General features: G+C 41.5%; 2 protein-coding genes across 6 annotated transcripts in view; both read right to left on the bottom strand.

The window, feature by feature from the left end:
* lyst (lysosomal trafficking regulator) overlaps positions 1-795 on the bottom strand; it is a 60,018-nt gene extending 59,223 nt beyond the window's left edge. For all 5 annotated transcript variants that reach the window (XM_058058306.2, XM_058058300.2, XM_058058304.2 and 2 more), the window contains exon 1: positions 373-795. In XM_058058306.2, coding sequence (XP_057914289.2) covers positions 373-453 — 81 coding nt within the window. In that variant the 5' untranslated portion in view covers positions 454-795. The remainder of the gene's footprint in view (positions 1-372) is intronic.
* A 1,596-nt stretch (positions 796-2,391) lies between these two features.
* Positions 2,392-24,805, bottom strand: nid1a (nidogen 1a). The gene is made up of 20 exons (XM_058058955.2): positions 24,501-24,805; positions 21,840-22,142; positions 20,092-20,318; positions 19,715-20,010; positions 19,494-19,634; positions 16,065-16,316; positions 15,747-15,947; positions 14,800-15,033; positions 14,529-14,666; positions 11,780-11,908; positions 11,437-11,580; positions 11,063-11,182; positions 10,433-10,660; positions 9,388-9,560; positions 8,750-8,876; positions 8,485-8,656; positions 6,787-6,944; positions 6,583-6,706; positions 4,108-4,220; positions 2,392-2,875 (listed from the first exon to the last, which is right to left on the bottom strand). The coding sequence occupies exons 1-20, from the start codon at positions 24,690-24,692 to the stop codon at positions 2,745-2,747; spliced, it is 3,603 nt and encodes a 1,200-aa protein (XP_057914938.2). The 5' UTR covers positions 24,693-24,805; the 3' UTR covers positions 2,392-2,744.
* Between the last annotated feature and the right edge of the window lie 280 nt (positions 24,806-25,085).

The following is a 25,085-nucleotide window of genomic DNA, read 5'->3' on the forward strand; positions in this document are numbered from 1 at the left end:
GCACAGACCCTAGCTCCGGTGGCCCCCAGGTAAATTGAGTTTGAGACCCCTGAATTTATGTATTTGGATGATATCACAATAAAAATGTTATTACTTATTTTGTGGGCAAAACACACAAAAAACCACTGAGACAAAATAAGCCTGTAATCAGGCAATAAGACCTTCTTAATTGAGTGTGCATGAACACATTCTGAGGTTTAAGTCCATGACTTTGCCTAATTGATAAACGCTGGGGGTGATATTTTACAACTAAATATTCCTCAGGAGTGTATCGAATACTGTCATCAGCTCTTGTTAGACATGTCAACGTCCCATTCCAGGAAATTAGGAAAATGAAAATATGAAATGAGTTGGGTTTTATGCAGCACCTACCTGCAGATCTGCTCCTTGAAGCCTACAGTCCATGTACTTTTCCCACGCATAGCACAAGTCGCTCTGCAGTGGACTGGCCATGTCGTCCACGCCAACGCCAATCAAGGTGTTCAGGAAGCCAGGAAAAAACTAATAAATCTTCCCAAAGTTCCCTGACTGGCGTCGTCCAAATCCCCAAATGTTTTCCTGCGTCGTTCATTGCAGATCCATGCTTCACTTCGCTGCTCGTCACTTTTTCATTCAGCATCTGCAGTGGAACATCATGACACTTTTAGTTGTTTGGACTTCGCTGACAAAAACATTGATAAGACACTGGCGTATTTGTTTCCTGTCTTGGGTCCGCAATATGTGACGCACAGCCGCATGGACAAAATAACACGGATAAGCGATTAAACTAGCTACATTGCTAGCTAGCTAAGCTGTGACAGGAGATGAAGAAACAGTAGTTAACAGGCTCATCATTTCCGATCAGGATGTTTCAAAATAAAGGACCCCGGGTGATTTGTGTTTGGTGGACACGCTTTTTTCCCACATGTCATGCAAAGCTTACGTTAAGCTATTGAAAAAATAAATAACTCAATAAAACCTTCAATTCAATTAATATTCAATTAAAATTAGCCCTTGAAGACGAACTAATTATTGCTTATTGGCGTTTATGTTGAAATCCGGTTTAGACAATGTCTGGTTTGTTCTTACTAACTTGATCACACGACAGTAAATAAATCCAATATTTCCAACTATAATATTCATAAAATAAGTAACGTATTCAGTAGAGTAGCAGTATATGATGGACTTCAGCTTCGAATGCATCACTTCGGAAAATATTCTTTGATATTAACTCATGTCAACAGCATTTGTCGAGTTTAGCCGTATCCTGGTTGGATGGCATTGTACTGTTTTATATGGCAGCTGTCAGAACAGTTTGTGTAGCATTGAAAAGCGGGTACATAATTATTCGCGTTCCCTGAACTACCACGGTGTTTAGACATCCGTTTCCTGTGTTTTGTGTCAAATTCCAAAAGGGAAAAATATTTTCATACATACCTGATTTCCCCCCATAAATTAAAGCCAGCTAATGCTAGTCGAGCCATACATCCAACAAAGAATTAGGCCCTGTTTTAAGACTGCAAGGATCAATACCCTCGATTCAGTACGATGCGTTGAAATCTACAATTGATATAATTTATATTAATGGCGATATTTTTAAACAGTCTTGTTGTATTATGATGACCACTACCCTTGACAGAGATGCCGAGATCTGCTTTCAACACAAATAGTGAGATCGAGAGTCACTTTAAGGGCATATTAAGGATTGTGCCAGCCAGGGGGCAATTTCGATGAAAGATAATAATTTTTTACAGCAAAATAATAATTTCAACACTGTAAAATGTGGCCGCACCTCAAAGTGTATGTCCTAAAATTGTTATATACACAATTGACAACATTCCTTCAGGCAAAAGTGAGGGCAATTTTATTCAATATTCATCAGTGACGTATATGTTGACTTCAGTTTTTTCTTATTGGATGACGCACGAGTAATTCCCCAATCAATCAAACTTGTAGCAGTGTTGCGTTCAGGTACTTGGCTAAATTGATACATCACCAATAGGCACGTCTAAATTACATCCACTGCAATGTCTGTATTAAATAAAACGTACCTTAAGAAGCATAGCGATGTAGTGTTTTTATTAAGTGTAAAATGACAATATATCTTAGATTACATTCATACATTAAAAATACATTTAGAAGCTTTTCATGAAATCTGAGCTGATAAAAATAGCAGAATATAAATGTAATATAATTTTGTTGTGTGAATATTAAGAGTTTCGTCCTAAAATTGCAAAATCCTGTCCTTACATTATCCATAATGTTCTTTACAACCTATAACCAAAGGGTATTTTATACTACATATAACTGTAAACAGTGTATGGATATAGAAGATGTAGTTGTAATGAACCGCACTAAACACAAGAGGTCACTACCATGACACTAAAGCAAGAGAGATAGCAGACGAGCATGTAGAAAAAAAAGTGTTTATTCATTTGTTGCCCACCATGTAAACTCATCCCTAAGGCTTGTACAGGAACTTCAGTGCCGAGACCTGACAATAATCCAAGCAAGCCACAGCCAACGTGAGATGGTGTCATGTGTTGCTATAATTTACCATTAAATTACTAGTCCCTTGAGTTGATCCTCAGTTGCACTCGGGGAAAAATGTCAACATAATAGTGTTTATATTTACAATTCTGTTTTATAATGTAAAAATGCAGATAAGAATAACAAATGAGCAAGAAAAGGCACAGTAAATTCAGGCTTTCAGTGGCATTTTCCAGCTAAGTAACGCTGAGTGGTTCTTCATTTGCTGCCACGTTTTAGTACCCGCTGTCTCTCTCTACACAGCCTACTTCAAATGCATTGTCGGGGCATTTGCAGGAGCGACCGTTTGGTGTTGCTAAGCAGAGGTGTGTACAGCCGCCGTTGTTCACCGCACAGTAGTTGTGTCCTGTAAGAGGAAGACGCACACAGAAACCGGAAGATATTCTTATAAAGTCACAAAGAGCAACAGGAAACGATATTCATGGTTTGTTCAACAGCTATATACTCGTTTAAAATAAACACATAGCTAACAGCAGATGTTCAAGGCCCTCCCACTGGTCTCCACATTCCCTGGCTTCATGCATGCGGTCTTATCTAGAAGGGAGGATGAGGTCTGGTGCTGCTATGTGACCACTAGCATCACTCATCTTCTCATTTTCTAATGCAGGGGTCTCAAACACGCGGCACGCAGGACACTAGTTTGAGGCCCCCGCCTTGATATGAAAGTTTAATGTTAGTGCGGCCTGCGCAAGTTTGATATGGATGCTGTATGGTATCATGTACCCAGAAAAAATTATTACGTTTGATTAATGTTCATGTTAAAGGTTAAATAACTGTTAATAGTTATCCTCCCTATCCATGTGGAAGTGGTAAGTTTTTGGCTATTTAAGTTTAAAGGAAATAACTTGAAGGCTACCGTTTAGGTTGCTAGCTCTCTAGTTTGCAAGTTAGCATGTGTCTCAAGACCCTGCAGTTGCGCAATATGTTGTAAATAAAAAGAGTATAAATGTGACTATAGTCGTGTTTTGTCATGTCTACAGGGCTCTAATAATGCTTTGTTCATTTTAATCTGAAAAAAATAATTTGTCTACCCACCAACTATATGTGGTTTCTTAAGTTTTTATTATGTGCCGTTTTATTATTATTATTATTATATTTATTTATTTATTTATTACTGATTGATTGATTTTCTGTTTATTTATTTTTCATCTTATTTTGTGTAGAAAAATAAAAATTAAGATATTTGAGAACAGTGGAATGTTTTATCAGAGCTTTTCTTGTAGAAAATTGGAACCAAAGCGAAGTTTTTAATTTTTTTTTGTTTTTAATAAATGCGTTTTTTTCTTTGTGGCCCCCAAGTAAATTGAGTTTGAGACCCCTGCTCTAATGGATGCACAATTTATCTTGTTTTTGGGTTTTTTTTCTTTCCAGGTCAACCTACACTTTTTATGGTGGTAAAACACACCTGGAATGCTTCAAAGAGGGCACAGTGCTCATAAAACCGGGATTAAGGATAGCCCATAAATGTACAAGGGTCAAGTCCTTTCTAAGAATGGCTCTTGAGCAGGGCAGCAACATTTTTAGGACTTTGCTCACCGGGCGACAATATCAACACAATTTTAATGTTGTCACATTTACCTGAAGGACACTGCACATAGGCTGTGGTGATCCCGTATAACTTGGAACGTTTCTGAGGCTGGAACTCATCAGACTCCTTGCCGGTATAGCGGTCCACCGCGACCACAGCGTCCCTGTTGTAAACAATACGAGAGGTGAGCCATCCCAGACTCACAAAGTACCCAAGTCTGTGTGTTTTCCATAAAGACTGTCAAGAGTGAGTAAGTGTGGGCAGATGTAACTGGTAGAGTTATTTGATGTCCAAGTGTCTGTACCTTCCCCCACTGGAGTGGAGAAATTGCAAGCAGCTGCCACTTTTTAGGATGCCTTCTGACCCCACATACACACACACACACACACACACACACACACACAACACACAAACAGACAGACAGCCCCAACCCCCCTCCAATCTACCACTAGCCAATGTGGAAAATGAGCCACATGAGTAAAAGCGACTTAGTAAGCTGAGATCCAGGGGCCCGAAATTCGATTGCCCCATCCAGCAAGGAGGGGAATAAACGGCAACCCCCTGTCCCTGCATCCATCCCATTTACATTCACAAAAAAGCTGCCCTTGAGCAAGATACCTTACTCATCAAATTGCTCCCCTGACACAGTGAAACCGCTCGACTAGAAAGTCAGTATTTCATAAATACTATTTATTAACTATTTATATGCGTTACATTAACGCCCAGTTTGGACTCTTAGGAAAAACAATTAGACTGCACTTCCGGAATAACAAACAAAAAACAGACTGTGTACATATATTTATACTGTTTATTCTGTATATTTTGTATTTTTCATTATTTTTTAATAGATGTGTCTGCACCTAGTTCACCAAAATAAATTCCTAGTATCTGGCAATAAACCCTTTTCTGATTCTGATTCTGATCTTTAAGTACCTTTACTCAAAACATGCCACCACATCACAAACGCTACCAGAGAGAAAAAGGGACTACAGTCACCCCTCATTTAGGGTCGTTAATTGGTTCCAGACGTGACCGTGATAAGTGAATTTCCGCTTAATAAGCTGATTATTTGTACAATTATTAGAGCTCTGTAGACATGATATAACCCCTGTAGTCACCTTCACAGTACAATTAGTATTTATTTACAACACATTGAACAGCTCGGGATCGCTGCTCGGGCACAGAGCAAGCTGCCGACCTAACTACTAGTTAGCATCTCCAATAATAACAGTTCATAGTCAACCATTCATTCATTTTCCAAAAATGTGACATAGCAAGGGATCAGTGTTCAAACTGCAACGTAGCAAATTTTTTAAAGTTATGGTTTTCAAAAATGTTTCTTAACTTCTTTTTACACTTGTATGATAGAAAATGTTAAAAAGCATGCCGCATGAAACCAACTACCTTCAACAATGCATAAGGCTAAAAATAACCAATTAGCTAAAAATGTCATCCAATACTTCTCTACAAGAGAGGAGAAATATGATCTCAGGGAAGAACTACATTTGAAACACTTCTATGCTAGGACTACGTTAAAAAGCCATAGCATTTCAGTATGTGGAATCAAACTATGGAATGGATTGAGTAAGGACCTCAAACAATGCACAACGATGAGCCAATTCAAGAAACAATACAAGCAGTTGATGTTTGCTAAATACAAGGATGAAGAGTCTTGAACCAGTCATGATGTGCTATACATATCACTATATTGACACTTACTATGGTACCCATTATGGCATTGGATGCTCATATCACCTCCGACTTTGGCACGAGGTGCATTATTAAAAAAAATAAAAAAAAAAACCTTAAAATGTATTATGGAAAGCAGGAAGTGAACAAATGTAACAGTTACTGATTGTAAAAGTACCAGATGGAGGGGTAGGATTTAATAAGCTTTGCTTCTTCCTACTCCTTTTGGACATGTGGAACTGTGAACTGATTATGGGATGCACTCAATTGTAATCTGATGCATGTTCAAATGAAATTAAACCATTACCATTACCATTACCATTACCATTACCATTACCATCACCATTACGTTACCGTTACGTTACCATTACAATCCCCTCTCTCTACTTCTGTACAGTAGATCTGTGCTATTTGCGAGGAAGTGGCATGAGGGAGGATTGGAACCGCACATTAAGTGCTTTACGTACACTATAAACCTTGCAATGCAAACTGTTCCCAGTATCACTCGCTGACAACATACGTATGCCTGTTTTTTCATTGGAATAATTACAGTAGTAATTCTACATTTGATCAAAGTTACTTAATATTTTCCGGATCAAAACATGACCGCTACATACCTCAAAACATGTGACAGTAGCATCTATTTCAGAAATTCCCTACGTCCCGGTACCGTAATCTAAACATTATGTGAACTGTAGTTCTTTTCGCACAAACATAAAACTAATCTTACGTGTGTCTTTTCGTAACTACTCATTTTTAGTTTTTGTTTCAACTTGATGAAAGAAGTAAAGCATCATGTTTATGCAAACTAACTAGATCAAATAGCTGATTCAAACCTTCGCCAGTCAGTGTAGTAGACGTTCTTCCCAAAAGACGTGACCCCAAACGGGTACCGAATGCCCTCCATGATCTGTCTGCGATCCCCTCGGCCAGGATGGATACACTCCATTTTATGTGTGCCTACACCAGAGAGAGAGAATAAGTCAGCGTTGATCTCCAAACATAACTTCATGGATGAGCCATGGCGCCCTCCGACCTACCAGCATCTGCCCAACAAAGCAGAGAGCTTTGATAGTCGAAGGTCAAGCCGTTAGGCAGACCAAGATCATCCTTAATCAGCACACGCCTGTTGGATCCGTCCATGTAGGAGGTCTCAATCTTGGGAGCCTCTCGGTTCCAGTCGGCCCAGTAGAGATTACTGTGACAATGACATGTGATGATCAATCATATGCGTATCGTCGAGTATCTTGACCAATAGAACCTTAATGCACACTCCATTTTTAACTCTGCCTCATGTAAAGCTGGAAGAAGCAGATAAGATTGTTTTACCTGCTTTGTTAGTATTTTGTGTCTTGCCAATAGTCTGCGAATATAGGATTATTGTTGTTTTGGTGTAGTTGTTCATTTCAATAATGATTGTTGATCGCTTGTCCTCACGAGGGTCGCGGGGGTGCTGGAGCCTATCCCAGCTGTCTTCGGGCGAGAGGCGGGGTAAACCCTGGACTGGTGGCCAGCCAATCACAGGGCACATATAGACAAACAACCATTCACACTCACATTCATACCAATGGACAATTTGGAGTCACCAATTAACCTAGCATGTTTTTGGAATGTGGGAGGAAACCGGAGTACCCGGAGAAAACCCACGCATGCACGGGGAGAACATGCAAACTCCACACAGAGATGGCCGAGGGTGGGCTACAGTATTTTTTTCAACACAAAATCATCACAGTCTGTGAGATGTGTAACCTGCAAGAGTCTCCAGCTATGGAATGGTCAGATCATACATTTCCCAACATGCTTTGCTGTAGTTCAGGGGTCTCAAACACGCGGCCCGCAGGCTAGTTTGAGGCCCCCGCCTTGATATGAAAGTTTAATGTTAGTGCGGCCCGTGCAAGTTTGATATGGATGCTGTATGGTATCATGTACCCAGAAAAAATTATTACGTTTGATTAATGTTCATGTTAAAGGTTAAATAACTGTTAATAGTTATCCTCCCTATCCGTGTGGAAGTGGTAAGTTTTTGGCTATTTAAGTTTAAAGGAAATAACTTGAAGGCTACCGTTTAGGTCACTAGCTCTCTAGTTTGCGAGTTAGCATGTGTCTCAAGACCCTGCAGTTGCGCAATATGTTGTAAATAAAAAGAGTATAAATGTGACTATAGTCGTGTTTTGTCATGTCTACAGGGCTCTAATAATGCTTTGTTCATTTTTAATCTGAAAAAAATAATTTGTCTACCCACCAACTATATGTGGTTTCTTAAGTTTTTATTATTTGCCGTTTTATTATTATATTTATTTATTTATTACTCCAGTGGCCCCCAAGTAAATTGAGTTTGAGACCCCTGCTGTAGTTAAAATGATCACCTTTGACTGTCTTTTGCTTTTTTAAGGTGTTATTTGATACAGACTTGGGGTAATAGTTAAAGTGCTGCCATTTTTAGTCCATCCATCCATGCTGATTATCCTCACTAGGGTTGCGGGTATGCTGGAGCCTATCCCAGCTGTAAGATAGATATTCTAATTTTTTGACATGCACCTGTATGTTCTGTATTTATTTTTCTATAATCCAAGTAGTTATACCAATACATAAAACTCATTAGAATGTGGGTGAATGGGACCAGTGAACATGGTTAAAGCAAATGAATGTGTTGGAAAGACACAATGTGTAAATGAGTGAAAAAACAACAACCAACATAAATAGAGTATTTCTTAAAGAAGACATAGAGCTTTACGTACCCATTAGGGGGATCAGTGATAATAGCACGAGGGTTGACAAGATCTGAGTTTATGATGACACGTCGCTGAGAACCATCAAGCGAGGCCACCTCGATGTGATCCTTCACAGAATCCGTCCAGAACATGGTTCGTCCCAGATGGTCAATTGCAATCCCCTCTGGGCTGTGCAAATCTTTGACAAAAAAACAATAAAGTCCGTATTTTTAGCTACAAGCTATTTAAAAAAACAACATAAGTGCGAGATCCAAGCAAGGGGAGGTGCTACCTGATCTAATAACCACCACTGGATCTCCACCCTGCATGCTGGCCTTGCTGATTGATGGAGATGTGATCTCGGTCCAGTAGATCATCTTGTCCACGCAGTCGTAGGCCACTCCGATGACCACTTTCTCCTGCGGAGCAGGCGCCAAACAACAAGCTTTGAACTGCGCTCACTTCAAACACCCGAATGATTGCAGATACAAACATGAAGCAGATGTGTTTTTAGACTTTAACATCTCCACATAAATGGAAACAAACAGTGCCGCACACTGAGAAGGAGCCAGACTTCAAGACCAGCTGCTTTGGAAAAGAGCCTAACAAGTAATGCAGATCTCAGTTGGTGTTTTTAAATGAGCGACAATGTCACCATGTGAATCCAATAGAGCGCCGCCTGAAAATGGGATTGAAGCAGCGTTTTATAAGGAAACACTTTTGCAAGCGCTATATAACACACCTCACATGACACCTTTAAAATAATAAACAAATGTGCATAACTTTGTCTCCCACATGAATCGCTTCACGCCTGTTGGCAGCTGTTCAGATCAACTTTTACTGCATGTTGAGACCTCGGCGGTCATAAAACGGCAAAACAATGCAAAGCACCGTCCAGGACTTTACTGGTGTTAAATAGTAAGAACTCACAGGTAGATGAAGGACGGTCTTGGCATCGTCTTTCTTCATATCGTAACCTTCCAGCGGGACATGCTCTATTCGGCCACTCTGAGCGTACAACAGGTGTGTTCCAGGAGGCAGAGGGTGGACGTCAGGTCGAGGGGTGGGTCCGACAGGTGGTTTCACTCCACCATGGTCAATGCCTAATAGTGGACAAAAGATGGACATGGAGTAAAGAATGTTCTCCTTCTTCTAGATTAGGATTTCTTCAATTTAGAATGGAGACCCAAAAATAGTTTAAAAAAAAAGGTAAAATGCTGCAGTTTTTTTACTTTGTCAAAGGGCCTCTTGTAATTTGTTCTTCATCATTAGTGTATCCACCCTCGGCCATCTTTGCATGTTCTCCCCGTGCATGCGTGGGTTTTCTCCCGGTACTCCGGTTTCCTCCCACATTCCAAAAACATGCTAGGTTAATTGGCGACTCCAAATTGTCCATAGGTATGAATGTGAGTGTGAATGGTTGTTTGTCTATATGTGCCCTGTGATTGGCTGGCCACCAGTCCAGGGTGTGCACCGCCTCTCGCAAAAAGACAGCTGGGATAGGCTCCAGCACCCCCCACGACCCTCGTGAGGAAAAAGCGGTAGAAAATGAATGAAGGAATGAATGTTTTTTTTTTTACAAATAATTTACAAATAAGTCCATTATTTGTTTTCTACTTTGCAGAAATTCACTTATCACGGTCGGTTGGGTGTGGAACTTATTATTCGACGTAACTGTACAGTACATAGTTCCTAGGCTATATTTTTTTATAAATTCAACATTAATTTTCATTAATGACACCCATCTCTCGTCATCTCAGCTGACTTTGGTGGTCACCATTCAATCACAAGGCTCATATAGACATCTACCATAAAAAAACATTCATATTCACATCTAGCTGATCCGAGCTAAGATTCGAACCCAGAAACGTCTTTCTGTAACTATGCGCTAAATGTATTATTATTCATGATTACTACATGAAAATAATGACATGTTAAGTTCGTATATAACGGGTTTCACATGTAATGAACTTACACATGGGTCTACTGCCGGGCCCAGAGCGAGTCCCCGGGATCTCCTGACCGTTTCGGTCCACACACCAGCAGTGTCCTGTGCTGCCGTGGCACTGCATGGGTTCATAGTTGCCATCCTCATCACAGGTGGGGATGTACTGGCCCACAGGTGGCCGTGGACCCCTTGGGCCAAACTCAGTCGCACCCAGAAGACTGTCTCTGTGGTTCTCGCATTGTGTTTTTGTCCTCTCTGAAAAAAAAGCATCAGCATAGTTAACTCTCACATGTCTTTAAATCCTTTTTACATCCCATAAGGCACATATTCAGAGGCAACTAAAAACAGATGCCAGCTGGCACTGATTTATCTGGCAGACATCCCCCTCACACAGATGGGTGGAATAAACAATGGTGGGAATATAAATGGTCCATTTTGTATATTTGTATTTTTAAGTTTGTGTGCGGGTCTAAGTAAACTATTACCACTGGCTACGCTTCAGTGGCAGGCATCCAAAACAGAGCAGCTGGATGTTAGCACACATAACAGAACACATGTTTCCTGTCAGTCCACTGAGGACCGTAAAATCCCATTTGCCGTTGAACTCATCCATTGGGTTTGCGAGTCAAAAAATTAGCCACATAAGTTTAGACTTACCTGGAGAACAGTAAAAGCCATCGCCGTAGTAACCCGGCCGACACTGGCAGGTGAAGGACCCCTGGGTGTTGTAGCACACGGCGTCCTGGTGGCACCTGCCGGGCTGGCACTCGTCTACGTCTTCAAGGGATAAAGAATACAAGAAATAAGTGTGTTGTAATCAAGCAAATACTTGGAAAGAAAGGAAACTATGAATGAGCCTCGGTGGGAAGCAGCAAAAAAAAAACTATACTTCGCAATGGCCATCTGTTTTCTATGTTTCGTTTCAGTTCCAGCAAATATATTATGTAACCAAGCTCACTTCGCCCCCACTCATGAGCAGATGGTGCAACAATTCAAGTTCTGTGTAATGGATTTGTGTCTCTGGGCTTTACCTTGGCAGACTCTTCCATCGCCTATGAATCCCGGAAGGCAAGAGCAAATGTACGAAGAGCCTCCCGTGTAGCTACACTGAGCACGCTCAGGAATGTCACAGGTATGGGTGCCCTCTTCACACGCGTCCACGGGTCGGCTAACCTCTGACAGAGAAGGAGACCGGAAAAAAATGCAACTGAGTACAAAAATGTCGAGACAGCCTCTCAAAACGGCTGTCACATGTTCAGAACCAGGGGTTCTCAACTGATTTCATCCTGGGACCCCTATTTTCCCATGGTCAAAGTTGCCCGAAAAGCCTTTCTAGAACTTAAATAATACAGCTTGTGTGTGTCTAGATCTTACCAACACACGTCTGCCCGTCATTGCCAAACTGATATCCGTCTTCGCATTCGCAGCGGAAGATGCCAGGCTGGTTGTTGCAGATAGCGTGTGAGCCACAGATCTGAGGATTCTCTCTGCACTCATCAATGTCTGATCGAGATAAGAAGCGATAAGCATAGGTTAAAAATAGATCTGTCAAAAGCAATAATTTATTTCAGAAATTGTGTGAATTTGTTTTAGACATCAGCACAGTGGAGTGTCCCCACACAGTCACACAGAGTATGACGCTCTTCTATAACTTTATTCTGACCTCAACACATCAACAGCATATATACCTCCAACTCACACACACATTTAACTTAAATTATGTTATTCTTTCAACGCAATCCCTCATTCATTCATTCATTTTCCACCGCTTTTTTGGGGGGGAGGGGAAACTGGAGTACCGGGAGTAGACTCACACAAGCTCACACAGGAAGGTTGGAAGGTATTTTTGGTCACACTAACACTAACACTGGCCGATTCACTTTCATTGTTCTGGAGGTCATAGTTACAGAAAGTTAATGGCCGCGATCTTACAGGAGGTTAGCGTTCTTCTCGTCAAAGTTTAAAGATTATCTTTCTGACAGGAGCGTCCTGCTGCGTCATTAAATCTGACCTTTATGCATTCTCACATAGTATCAACGTTTGGGACCAAATATGAGGTGAAAGAGAAATGGCGTGGTACAAAGTCAGCACATGCACATGACTATGGTGCGTTCAAGGCCGTCAAACAAAGTGGGACAGGTCGCAACAAAGAACAACTGTTGGATTTCTAACTTTATATTATTTTTTTAAAATAAAATAATGGCCCATATTTCCAAAACTGCATTTACAAATTCATTTTTAAAAGTATATACTCAGTGTTGGGCACGTTACTTTAAAAAAGTCATTAGTTATTGCCTATCCAAGCTGTCTTCGGGTGAGGAGCGGGGTACACCCTTGACTGGTCGCCAGCCAATCACAGGGCACATATAGACAAACAACCATTCACACTCACTTCATACCTATGGACAATTTGGAGTCACCAATTAACCTAGCATGTTTTTGGAATGTGGGAGGAAACCGGAGTACCCGGAGAAAACCCACACATGCACGGGAGAACATGCAAACTACACACAGAGATGGCCGAGGGTGGAATTGAACTCTAAAGTTAACCACTCGACCGCCGTGCAGCCCTTTAATTGACATATTTAGTTAATTTGTTGCTCTTAATACATACAAATACATATTATTTTCCGTTCATTAAATACAGTAAAAATCGGCATATTTCAGACACAGTTGGGAATGGTGATTAATTGTGATTAATTCATGTAAAAATGGTGATTAATCTGATTAAAACTTTGAATCACTTGACAGCGCTAGTTAAAAATGGACACATTAGATCTAAGCTCTGAAGCCAGGATATGTTCATTATCATCTTTCAATATCAGATGACTAGAGATCAGAGAGGCGAGATTAAGTAGGCCTCCTAATTACACATGTTTGGAGATAGCATCTGTCTGAAAAATATCCTTCCTCTTTGTACTGTATGTGCCTTGGAGCACTTCCTGTCTGTGCAGCACTGGTCGGAAAGGGCATTATTAGAATCTGGTCTACAAGGATATACTGAAATGTGGTATTTGTGGCAATTTGAAATGTTGTCAAATTAAAATAAAAAACATTCATTCATTTTCTACCGCTTTTTTCTCACGAGGGTCGCAGGGGTGCTGGAGCCTATCCCAGCTATCTTGGGGCGAGAGGCGGGGTACACCCTGGACTGGTCGCCAGCTAATCGCAGGGCACATATAGACAAACAACCATTCACACTCACATTCATACCTATGGACAATTTGGAGTCGCCAATTAACCTAGCATGTTTTTGGAATGTGGGAGGAAACCGGAGTACCGGGAAAAACCCACGCATGCACGGGGAGAACATGCAAACTCCACACAGAGATGGCCGAGGGTGGAATTGAACCCTAGTCTCCTCGCTGTGAGGTCTGCACGCTAACCACTAGACCGCCGTGTCGCCCAAAATAGAAAACATTCATTCCTTTTCTACCGCTTTTTCCTCACGAGGGTCGCGGGGATGCTGGAGCCTATCCCAGCTGTCTTGGGGCGAGAGGCGGGGTACACCCCGGACTGGTCGCCAGCCAATCGCAGGGCACATATAGACAAACAACCATTCACACTCAAATTCAAAAAAAAAACCCACGCTTGCACGGGCAGAACATGCAACCTCCACACAGAGATGGCCGAGGGTGGAATTGAACCCTGGTCTCCTAGCTGTGAGGTCTAACCACTACACTGCCGTGTCGCCCAAAATAAAAAACATTCATTCATTCCTCACGAGGGTCGCGGAGGGTGCTGGAGCCTATCCCAGCTGTCTTCGGGCAAGAGGCGGGGTACACCCTGGACTGGTTGCCAGCCAATCACAGGGCACATATAGACAAACAACCATTCACACTCATATTCATACCTATGGACAATTTGGAGTCACCAATTAACCTAGCATGTTTTTGGAATGTGGGAGGAAACCGGAGTACCCGGAGAAAACCCATGCATGCACGGGGAGAACATGCAAACTCCACGCAGAGATGGCCGAGGTTGGAATTGAACCCTGGTCTCCAAGCTGTGAGGTCTGCGCGCTAACCACTAGACCACCGTGTCGCCCAAAATAAAAAACATAAAAAATAATCATACTAAGTTGCTATTTATGCAAATGCAATGGGAGGATCGTCGCCCATACCATAACATGTGCGTCCATCACCATTAAAGCCAGCGGCACACTGGCAGGTGAACTGTGTCCCGTCTCCGGGTCGACAAACAGCATTCGTATCACAGCCGTGTCTACCAGTGAAACACGGGTTCTCCTCAGGCTGTCCTCCTGAGATAGGAAGTATAATTTTAGAACAACAGTGATTTCATGGTGAACGCAGCCAGGATGTTATAGGTTGTGATTAGGAAGGAAATGAGCTTTGGCCAAAACAGGAAGAGAACAATCGTTTTCATAACCTCACCGTTGATGTCTCCTATCTTGTTGCTCATGGCGAAGCGGATGAGTTGATTATTGGGGTCGTACATGACAAAGACCTGGTCCACGCTGAGCATCTGCGTGGGTCGCATATCTCTCAGAGACTCGTCATGCTGGCAACCTTGGAAGGAGATGGTCTGACGCCACTGATACGTCCTCGTCTCAGTGGAGCCATCGGGCAAGTTCACCGCATAGTTCCGAGTAGAGGATGAGGTGATCACTGAAAGGAAATGAGCATTTTTCTGATATGTTCAAATGCAGGGTTTTTTAAAGTGTGGCACAGTGAGCTTCCTCTCGGAGAAAATAGTAATACAGCTGGGGCCTTTCCTGCTTCCTGGAAAACTCTGGAGCATAATTTAGTTTGTTTATTTTCTTTACTCTTTCATAGTAGGACCTAAAATCAACTTATTTTGCTTTTAACATCACTGAAGTTAGCTGAACAGTTTGGACAAATATTCATTCATTCATTCATTTTCTACCGCTTTTCCTCACGAGGGTCGCAGGGGTGCTGGAGCCTATCCCAGCTGTTTTCAGGCGAGAGGCAGGGTACACCCTGGACTGGTCGCCAGCCAATCACAGGGCACATATAGACAAACAACCATTCACACTCACATTCATACCTATGGACAATTTGGAGTGGCCAATTAACCTAGCATGTTTTTGGAATGTGGGAGGAAACCGGAGTACCCAGAGAAAACCCACGCATGCACGGGGAGAACATGCAAACTCCACACAGAGATGGCCGAGGGTGGAATTGAACCCTGGTCTCCTAGCTGTGAGGTCTGTGCGCTAACCACTCAGTTTAGACAAATATGTTTTTCTTAATTTTTATCAAGCTGTTGTACCTCCCTTTAAGTTTTTCTTTCCTCCCAGACTCTAATGTATAGATGTGGTGCAAATGAGCATTGACATTACAATTGGGTATCGTCTTACAGTTGTTGCTGTACTGGTAGATCTCAGAGTACGGTTCAACCTGCACGGTGGAGTCACGAGGCACCTCAGGGACTCTGCCCTCCAGGGTAGTGCTCACCGCAAGGTGGTCGTGTTCATCGATGCCTTTAAACTCCTGCCTGATAGTCAGCTTTTCGTTCCCAGGCAGAAAGGTGACCTCAGCCTGCCGTGTGAACACTCCCCCTGCGAGACAAGGGGGTTAAACTTTAGCTGACTCCCCCTTGAGGCTCGACTGACGTCATTTTAGGGGATTTCAATGGAAGCGGTGTGACAAGCACAGTCATGAATCTCTTGTCTCACCAATGATGCTGAAGCCGTTCTTGAAGCCGGGCTGCTCCAGAGCAAAGGCCCATCCAATCACACCACCCATGGCTGACAGTGGCAGCAGGGAGGGGCCGAGGCTATGAGGGATGTCACTGATGGCCACATAGGAGCGTCCATCGTTCACCACCACATACGAGTGCAGATCGTTGCCGTTGAACCTCTCTGGCGTGGGGGAATTGCCCACATAGACCTGACCGTGAACTTTACCGTTCATCCTCTGAGGCTTTCCTGGAAAGTACAGTAAGACAGGTTATACACACTGGATTTTATTGATTAATCACAATTAGTTGGTTAAATAGCAGCATTATAGAAACAATGTCTGGTTGTGGAGAGGAAGCAAAAAATTGGGACAAAAGACTTTAGACTTTAGACCAGTGGTCTCAAACATGCGGCCCGCGGGCCAAATGTGGCCCGCAGGACACTAGTTTGAGGCCCCCGCCTTGATATGAAAGTTTAATGTTAATGCAAGTTTGATATGGATGCTGTATGGTATCATGTACCCAGAAAAATGTATTACGTTTGATTAATGTTCATGTTAAAGGTTAAATAACTGTTAATAGTTATCCTCCCTATCCGTGTGGAAGTGGTAAGTTTTCGGCTATTTAAGTTTAAAGGAAATAACTTGAAGGCTACTGTTTAGGTCGCTAGCTCTCTAGTTTGCGAGTTAGCATGTGTCTCAAGACCCTGCAGTTGAGCAATATGTTGTAAATAAAAAAAGTATAAATGTGACTATAGTCGTGTTTTGTCATGTCTACAGGGCTCTAATAATGCTTTGTTAATTTTAATCTGAAAAAAATAATTTGTCTACCCACCAACTATATGTGGTTTCTCAAGTTTTTATTATTTGCAGTTTTATTATTATATTTATTTATTACTGATTTTCTTTATTCTTGATTTGTTTATTTATTTTTTATCTTATTTTGTGCAGAAAAATAAAAATTAAGATATTTGAGAACAGTGGAATGTTTAATCACAGCTTTTCTTGTAGAAAATCGGAACCAAAGCACTGAAAAAGTTTGTATATTTTTCTGTTTTTAATAAATAATATATATATTTTTTTTGGGAAAACCTGATGCGGCCCAGCCTTGCCCAGACCCTAGCTCCAGTGGCCCCCAGGTAAATTGAGTTTGAGACCCCTGCTTTAGACTGTCCGTCCAAACAAATTCTGCATGAAGTACAAAGCAGCATGCTTCTTAATGTTCTGACAGACAAACAAAAATACAGTGCACTGTTTTTTGGACTTTATGTTCTCCTTTTGTGCCAAAGTTGAACTGTTTCCACCGCACCTGAATCAAAAATGGTACAATCTCTTTGATCTTAGGTCATCCTCTGTGCAGCACATGTTATGACAAGTGTTACTGCTGATTGCAGAAGCTGTACTACTGAAGTGAGTTCAGTAATACCAAACTAAATACCTGCCATTTAAAAAAGCAATAATGCCAAAAATATACTCTACGGTACTCAGAAATGTTGGTGTCAAAGGAAAACTGCACTTAAAAAAAATTGCCCATTATCCACAATTCTTTTCTGTGTGTTCTAAAGATATAAAAACAGATAAAAAAGCGATGCAACTATTCCACCTATTAATCTTTCTGAAAAAAACTATTAGCTATATATTAGCTAAGCTACAGCAACATTGTTAGCATTATTGTTATTAACATTGTTACACAAAACAGACCAGTAGTGACACCTCGTCACACCACACCGACTAGCTACTAGCCGACTAGCTACTAGCCGACTAGCTACTAGCCGACTAGCTACTAGCCGACTAGCTACTAGCCGACTAGCTTCACCACCCACTCACTGCCAACGCGTCATGCCACCACTGAAAGGTAATACTAGGTGTAGCGTTCATTTCTACGTTGCAATGTGAAATCAATGATCCCAGGAAGGAAGTTCCGGGAATGCCTAAAATGAAAATACTGCAAATATTACATGTTATTATGAATGTGGCTGTTGCTACATGGTTACAGAAATCAAATGTTTTTGGACGGTTTTGATGGTGTTTTAGTAGCGGGCTTTCTAGGAGGCATTGAGATGGCTCTTTTTTTATCAGTTTTATATCTTTATAATGCGCAGAAATAGAAAGACATGGGTTCATGTCTCACTTACGGATTGTGGTTGATGGGTAAAATTCCCCCCAAAAGTGCAGTTTTCTTTAAATGTTTTATGAGTCCTTACTTTAGCAGTAAGTGAGACCACCTGATCCATAACAAGGGAACCTAAATGTCACATTCTGTTATATGCTGTATGTTGTGGTTTATGCTGTATGTTTTTCTGCTTTAATGTTGTGTTCCCACCAATCAGCTTTCTCCTCCCTCCTGTGACTCATCCAGGTGTGTTTTGTTGTGTAAGTAGTTTGTGTATTTAGTTGTGTCTGGTCCTCTGTTGTCATTTGTGGTGAGCCAGCTCCTGTCTAGTGATCATTTTCTTTTTGTTTTGGACTAACTTTGTATTGTTGACGCAAACTTTTTTTTTAACTTACTTACCATATCTAGTAGTCCCTTGACCAACAAAAAGGTTATTTTGGCCATAATCTAATCGTTAGATGACAGAGTGAGACTGCTGTAAGGTAAGATCACAGGTGAGCTGGAGCCTATCCAAGCCGAGAGGCAGGTTACACCCTGGACTTTTTGACAAGCCAATAAAATGGCTTTATAATTCATATGTTCATGAATGGGGGCGAGTGGTTAGCGCGCAGACCTCACAGCTAGGAGACCAGGGTTCAATTCCACCCTCGGCCATCTCTGTGTGGAGTTTGCATGTTCTCCCCGTGCATGCGTGGGTTTTCTCCGGGTACTCCGGTTTCCTCCCACATTCCAAAAACATGCTAGGTTAATTGGCGACTGCAAATTGTCCATAGGTATGAATGTGGGTTGAATATGGGTGGGCTGGCGACCAGTCCAGGGTGTACCCCGCCTCTCGTCTGAAGACAGCTGAGATAGGCTCCAGGATACCAGTGACCCTCATGAGGATAAGCAGTATAGAAAATGGATGGATGATCCTGAAAACGGGTTGCATGGAGGTCGAGTGGTTAGGGCGCAGACCTAACATCTAGGAGACCCGAGTTCAATTCCACCCTAGGCCATCTCTGCATGGTGTCCCCGTGCATGCGTGGGTTTTCTCCGGGTACTCCGGTTTCCTCCCACATTCCAAAAACATGCTAGGTTAATTGGCGACTCCAAATTGTCCATAGGTATGAATGTGAGTGTGAATGGTTGTTTGTCTGGCGACCAGTCCAGGGTGTACCTCGCCTCTCGCCCGAAAACAGCTGGGATAGGCTCCACCACCCCCCGCGACCCTCGTGAGGATGAATGAATGTTCATGAATGTATATACCTCTGACCTAAAACAGTTGACACCACTAAATGACTACTCTGTGTTTTTGAATGAAATGCAGCCATACCATCTGCCACACACTGTATCCCATTGCCGTAGAAACCAGGCCTGCAGTGGCAGCAGTACCCACTGGAGTGGTCCCTGCAGTCAGCAAACTGAGAACATTTGTTTCTGTTGTTTGCGCAGGTCCCGAGATTGTATGCAAACACTAAAGATAATAAAGAAAACATAATAAGTATAACAAGTCATGTAGCAATTACAGTGATATCCGACCTCTTATGGACTCACCATCTACATTTATGTCAGTGTCGTCTACCACCACTACCACTTCAGGGTTATCAGGTTGGTGTGGCTGGTATTGAACGGGTTGGACATCAATCTCCTCCCCTTCAGGCTCAAAAGGAGGGTACTCTACTTGTTGTCCATTAGTAAAAATCCGCCTGTCAACGGGGGCTTCTTCAGTGGACACGTGAGGAGCAGCCTCAGTGGGCAGGTCACTCACTTCACCTGGAGCCACGTTGGTAAAATACGGAGAAGTTCCAATCTCGTACACCCAAACACCCCTGAGGCCTGAGTTGGTCTGCCTAAGGGTGACGGCAAAACACACTTTAAATACATGATTTGATTAGCAAAGAGTTATTATTATTACTTATGTCTTGACTTACTCAGCTAAAGCGCTGATGGATGCGTCATCATCAGCGGTGGTGCGGTAGTATGGACCCTGACTGGAAAACAGGAAACCCTGGACCAAGCCTTTACTGAAGCCGGCATGCAAGATGACACTGGTGTCTTTTACAGGACTGGTGGTGTACTGTATACCATCTCTGGGGTACAGCAGTATAGCATTGGAAGCTGTCTCCAGTGATGTAATGACCAGTTGGAAGGTATTCCTCTGTAAAGGAAGGGTGAGAAAATGAACTGTTTGGTCTCAAGTGATGTGACGATAACCATAGAAGTACAGCAGTTGGTTCTGTTTTCTTTTTTCTACAATATTTATGACAAAAGCAGGTAGAGGCAAAAACGCAGCAATATATTTGCAAATCGTGTACTACCACATATCCTCTACCTTTTTTCAGCCACGGCACGTTTTTTACATTGGAAAAATCTTACAAAAAATGTTACAAAATGTCACCACAAATTTAGTTAGAATCAAAAACAAACTTTGCTTAGTCCAGTGCCGATTGCTGGCCTCCATTTTTAAAAGTGAAGAACGTCTGGATCTGCGTGTTATGTCATATCTGAGCATGCGCTGAAAGAACGCACCCGGGATAAATTTATACAGGAAAAGATCACATTCAATCTTGCTAATATTTTATAATTAAACTCATGACATGTTTTATATAGATATACGTATATTTTCTTTTTTAATAAAACTGCACTTGTGAATAAAGTATAGAAAGGTTTAGATCAGGGGTGGGCAAACTACGGCCCGGGGGCCACATCCGGCCCGCCAAGTGTTTGAATACGGCCCGCCCAATCTTTCCAAAGTATTTCATTTAAACTCAACATACAACCTGGCATCATGGCCTGAGCCAACCTTTTGATGGTTTTATCAATTTTGTTTTTTGACATGGTCTGTTGTTTACAAAGTGCTCCTGAAAAAAAGGACACAAGCACATAATAATAATAATAATTATTATTATTATTATTAGATTATTAGATTATTATAATTATTATTAGAACTATTATGATTATTATAATTATTATATTAATGCTAATTATTATATTAATTATATATATTATTGTTATATTTGCATATTTTACATAATAATAATATAATAATTATTATTTTAATTTTATTGTAATTATTATAATATTTTATTATTTTTAAAATATTTAAATATAAATAGAAAATAATAAATAATAATAGCAGATTGCATGACAATTTTACAGATACAATAATACCAGGTGGACTGTTACGTGTAAAATATATAGTCTGCCCCCCCCCCCCGTAAATTTTGTCATATCAATGCGGCCCGCGAGTCAAAAAGTTTGCCCACCCCTGGTTTAGATTCTGTTCCACAGATGGCGGTAATGCACACGAAAGCTGCTTGCCAACCGCCAATAAACAACAGAAGAAGAAAAACACCACAAAGAAGAATGCACCCTGGCAACTTTTCGTTTGAGCGGGTACAAGATACCTCAATCGGATTGGTTAAAGGAATATTCCATCCCTGTTCAATTCTTTCCGTTTGAGTAAATAAACCAAATGCAATTGGAATATTTGGGTACTATTGACATAATGGTTATTGACATAATATTTGCAAATGATGATTAATAAATGTTGATTATTAAAAGTGATATTGGATAATTCCTCACGGCACACCTGACGGTTTCTCAAGGTACACTAGTGTATCGCGGCACAGTAGTTGAAAATCACTGCTCTAATCATGACATCACTGTTGAGCCTCACTTTCTGGTCGACGCTATCTCCTCTGCTTTGATGTTCACTGCGGGCGACGTCTACCCAGGTGATCACCACAGCATGGGTGGGACTGACTTCTTTGTCATCCGGGAATGCTCTGTTGATGTGCTCCGCGGCCCGCCGCAACACATCCGGGCTGCTGTCTTGACGGAAGAAAACCTTGCCCACGGCGTCGCTCGTGTCCAGATCTCCATGGAGAGCTGCAATCATTCCAAATTGTGCTGGCATTTTTCCAAGATAAGTCGACTCGCTTTTGGGTTCCGCCGTGGCAACAAAACCGTTGGTGTTGATCTGAAATGAGATTTTTGATAAAGTTAGTAGGGTGACTTTTTTATGGGAAATAACCAGGACAGAGACGCGTGAAAGAACGGTGACCCACTTTGATCTTTATCCCAAACTCATTACACTAATGATCCCAGTCTGCTGCAATGCGCCACACTAATGAACACATGAGCAAGATGCCATCTGACAAAGATTTTACACTTACAGTTAACATGTGAGGCATATAAAATAAGAGGAGCTGAGCTCATGTCAAAAACACACGCAGACGCCCTCGGCACATGAGGCTCCTTCGCTTCCTGATGGGGGGAACGCTACAGTACATTTCCTGTCCTTGCCCCTGACCAGCAGCCCCACAGCGCCTGAAGACTACACACTAATCTTCATTACAGACACTTCCTGGCCCGAATGGAAGATAAAGCTGGGGAAATGGTCAAGTCTCTGTGTGATTCCGATCTTTAAGTGACTTGCTAGTAGGAATTTGTAATGCAAGTAGAAGATATGGAGATGTGAGTGATCTCCTTAATAATACTCATTGACAGAAACATTTTAATTGGACCTGATGAATTTATTAGAGACAGAAAATAAATATTAATTCTTCCTTTGGGACTCCCATTCCCGAGAAATTACTTGCAAATGCAGGAATGTCAAATGTCAGATGTTTTGAATTGAAGGATTCCTGGGGCCACTTTGATGCCACTTTCCTGGGGCCACTTATATCGGACTGGTTTTGTCCGATATAAGCTAAATCCGTTATATGCGTATACCGGAAAATGTCCGTTTTACGCATGTATCGGATTTATATTCGGTATATGCGTAAATCGGATTTTATCCGTTCTAAAAAGGCACTTCCTTGACTATGTTTCCAATGTACCTGGACGCGTAGGCAACGCTGCAAACGCTGCAAATGACGTCGTATAGCGGCCTGTCACGATTCGGTGAATCGGAGCGCCACGATGCGGCCACCCGATATATGCGAGGGAAATTTAATGGAAATACATTGGAACGGGACTGGAGATTTTGTCCGAAATAGACAAAATCCGTTATAAAAAATCCGATATATGCAATGAATTTTATTGGAAATGCATTACAGAAAAATTGGTTCTTTTTTATCTGTCCGTTGTGAGCGAATTTCCGATATATCCGAGTCCGATATATCCGAGGTTTACTGTAATATGCTAAACCAGGAGTGGACTTAACATGTTACAATAAAATCCACAAAATTACAGTAACCAACCTACCTAACCCAAGAACTACTCACTTGTTCCTTAGTAACTATTCTACTCATTAGTTCTTCATGACTTCCTCATTAAGTACTGCATTTTTGTGTACCTTATTGTAAAATGAGACTGAAAAAATGAATAAATACTAAATATATCGGTCAGATAAGTGTTGTTTGTGATCTTCTATTAATTACAGACAATACTTGTTCCTTAGTAACTACTCTACTCATTCGTTCTTCATGACTTCCTCATTAAGTACTGCATTTTTGTGTACCTTATTGTAAAATGAAACTGAAAAAATGAATAAATACTAAATATATCGGTCAGATAAGTGTTGTTTGTGATCTTCTATTAATTACAGACAATACTTGTTCCTTAGTAACTACTCTACTCATTAGTTCTTCATGACTTCCTCATTAAGTACTGCATTTTTGTGTACCTTATTGTAAAATGAGACTGAAAAAATGAATAAATACTAAATATATCGGTCGGATAAGTGTTGTTTGTGATCTTCTATTAATTAAAGACAATACTTTTAGCTAAATGAGTGAATTCATTACAGATATGCAGCACTTTTCTTTGACAAAAAGCAGAATGAGGGGACTATAAAGGGCTGCTTGTCTGCTCAGCACAATGGTGCAGCTTTCATATAAATTTGGCTACTGCATTTTTTTTGGACATTCATAAGCTCCACAGCATAACTTCAAATACACTAAATAAAAAAATTGGGTATTAGTATTATACCGCAGTATTTAATGTATGGTACATTAAAACACAGTGTAGGAGTATTTATTTGCAGGGAGCCACATAAGGATTGCAAGAAGAACAACAACAAAAAAAACTGTGTGGGGTACTTTGGGCTGTGGGTCAACAGTAAAATGATAACCTCAGGCTCTAAGAATGTGAGGACACATGCATTCCACACTATGCCGTGATAAAGGAATCAATATTTCCCGAGAAAAACGTTATTCCCTGAATAATGGCACCCCATGTGGGTGTTTTGCAAATTCCCATGCATTATTATTTAGCTTCAATTGTGTATAACTAACTGACCAGTGGTGCGTAATTACGCAAGAGCAGCGGACAGTCCAACGTAACAATAAGAAGGCGTGTGTTTTTACTTTAGTGTAACTGTGTAAGTACTCACAAAGATGCTGTCAAAAGTGCCGTCATAAAACAAGACTGGCTTCTCCAGTTCAAGTCTGTGGGTCTGGTCATTGCCTGCCTCCAGTAACTGGTCTCCTGCGCTTGGACCGAAAGGGAAAAAGTCCTCAGTCGCTATGCTGTGCGCCGAAGCCACAAATCCGAGCAAAGCGGCACAGACGAGCCAACCAGCCATCGCTCGTCTTCTAGAAGGGGAGTCTTAGCGTGTGATTTGAGTCCAGACCACCACCACACTAGGTCCACGGTGGAGAGTGACGCCCGGGTTCCAGTTGAGGAAAGTTCAGGCAAAGTTTGAAGGACTTGGGGGCGGAGCTGAGGTGGGGAGTGGGGGGTGGGTGGGGGGTGCGCTCCGGGCTCTTTTCATCAAACAGCAATACTAGAAAAGGAAATGAGAGAGGGGGGGGGGGTGGCTGATACTTAAAGCAGATTCCTGAATACTAGTGATCCTCTTTGAAAAAAAAACCACATTAGATGTGTTAAAACATTTGCAATAACCAAAAACGTGAATCATCTTCACTTTAGGCCTCATTTTTTTGACATCACTGCAGAATCACCCACGCACCCAAGT

Source organism: Doryrhamphus excisus, linkage group LG20 (genome assembly GCF_037039965.1).
Source record: "Doryrhamphus excisus strain RoL-2023G ecotype Guam linkage group LG20, RoL_Dexc_Guam_v1.1, whole genome shotgun sequence".
Lineage (NCBI taxonomy): Eukaryota > Metazoa > Chordata > Actinopteri > Syngnathiformes > Syngnathidae > Doryrhamphus > Doryrhamphus excisus.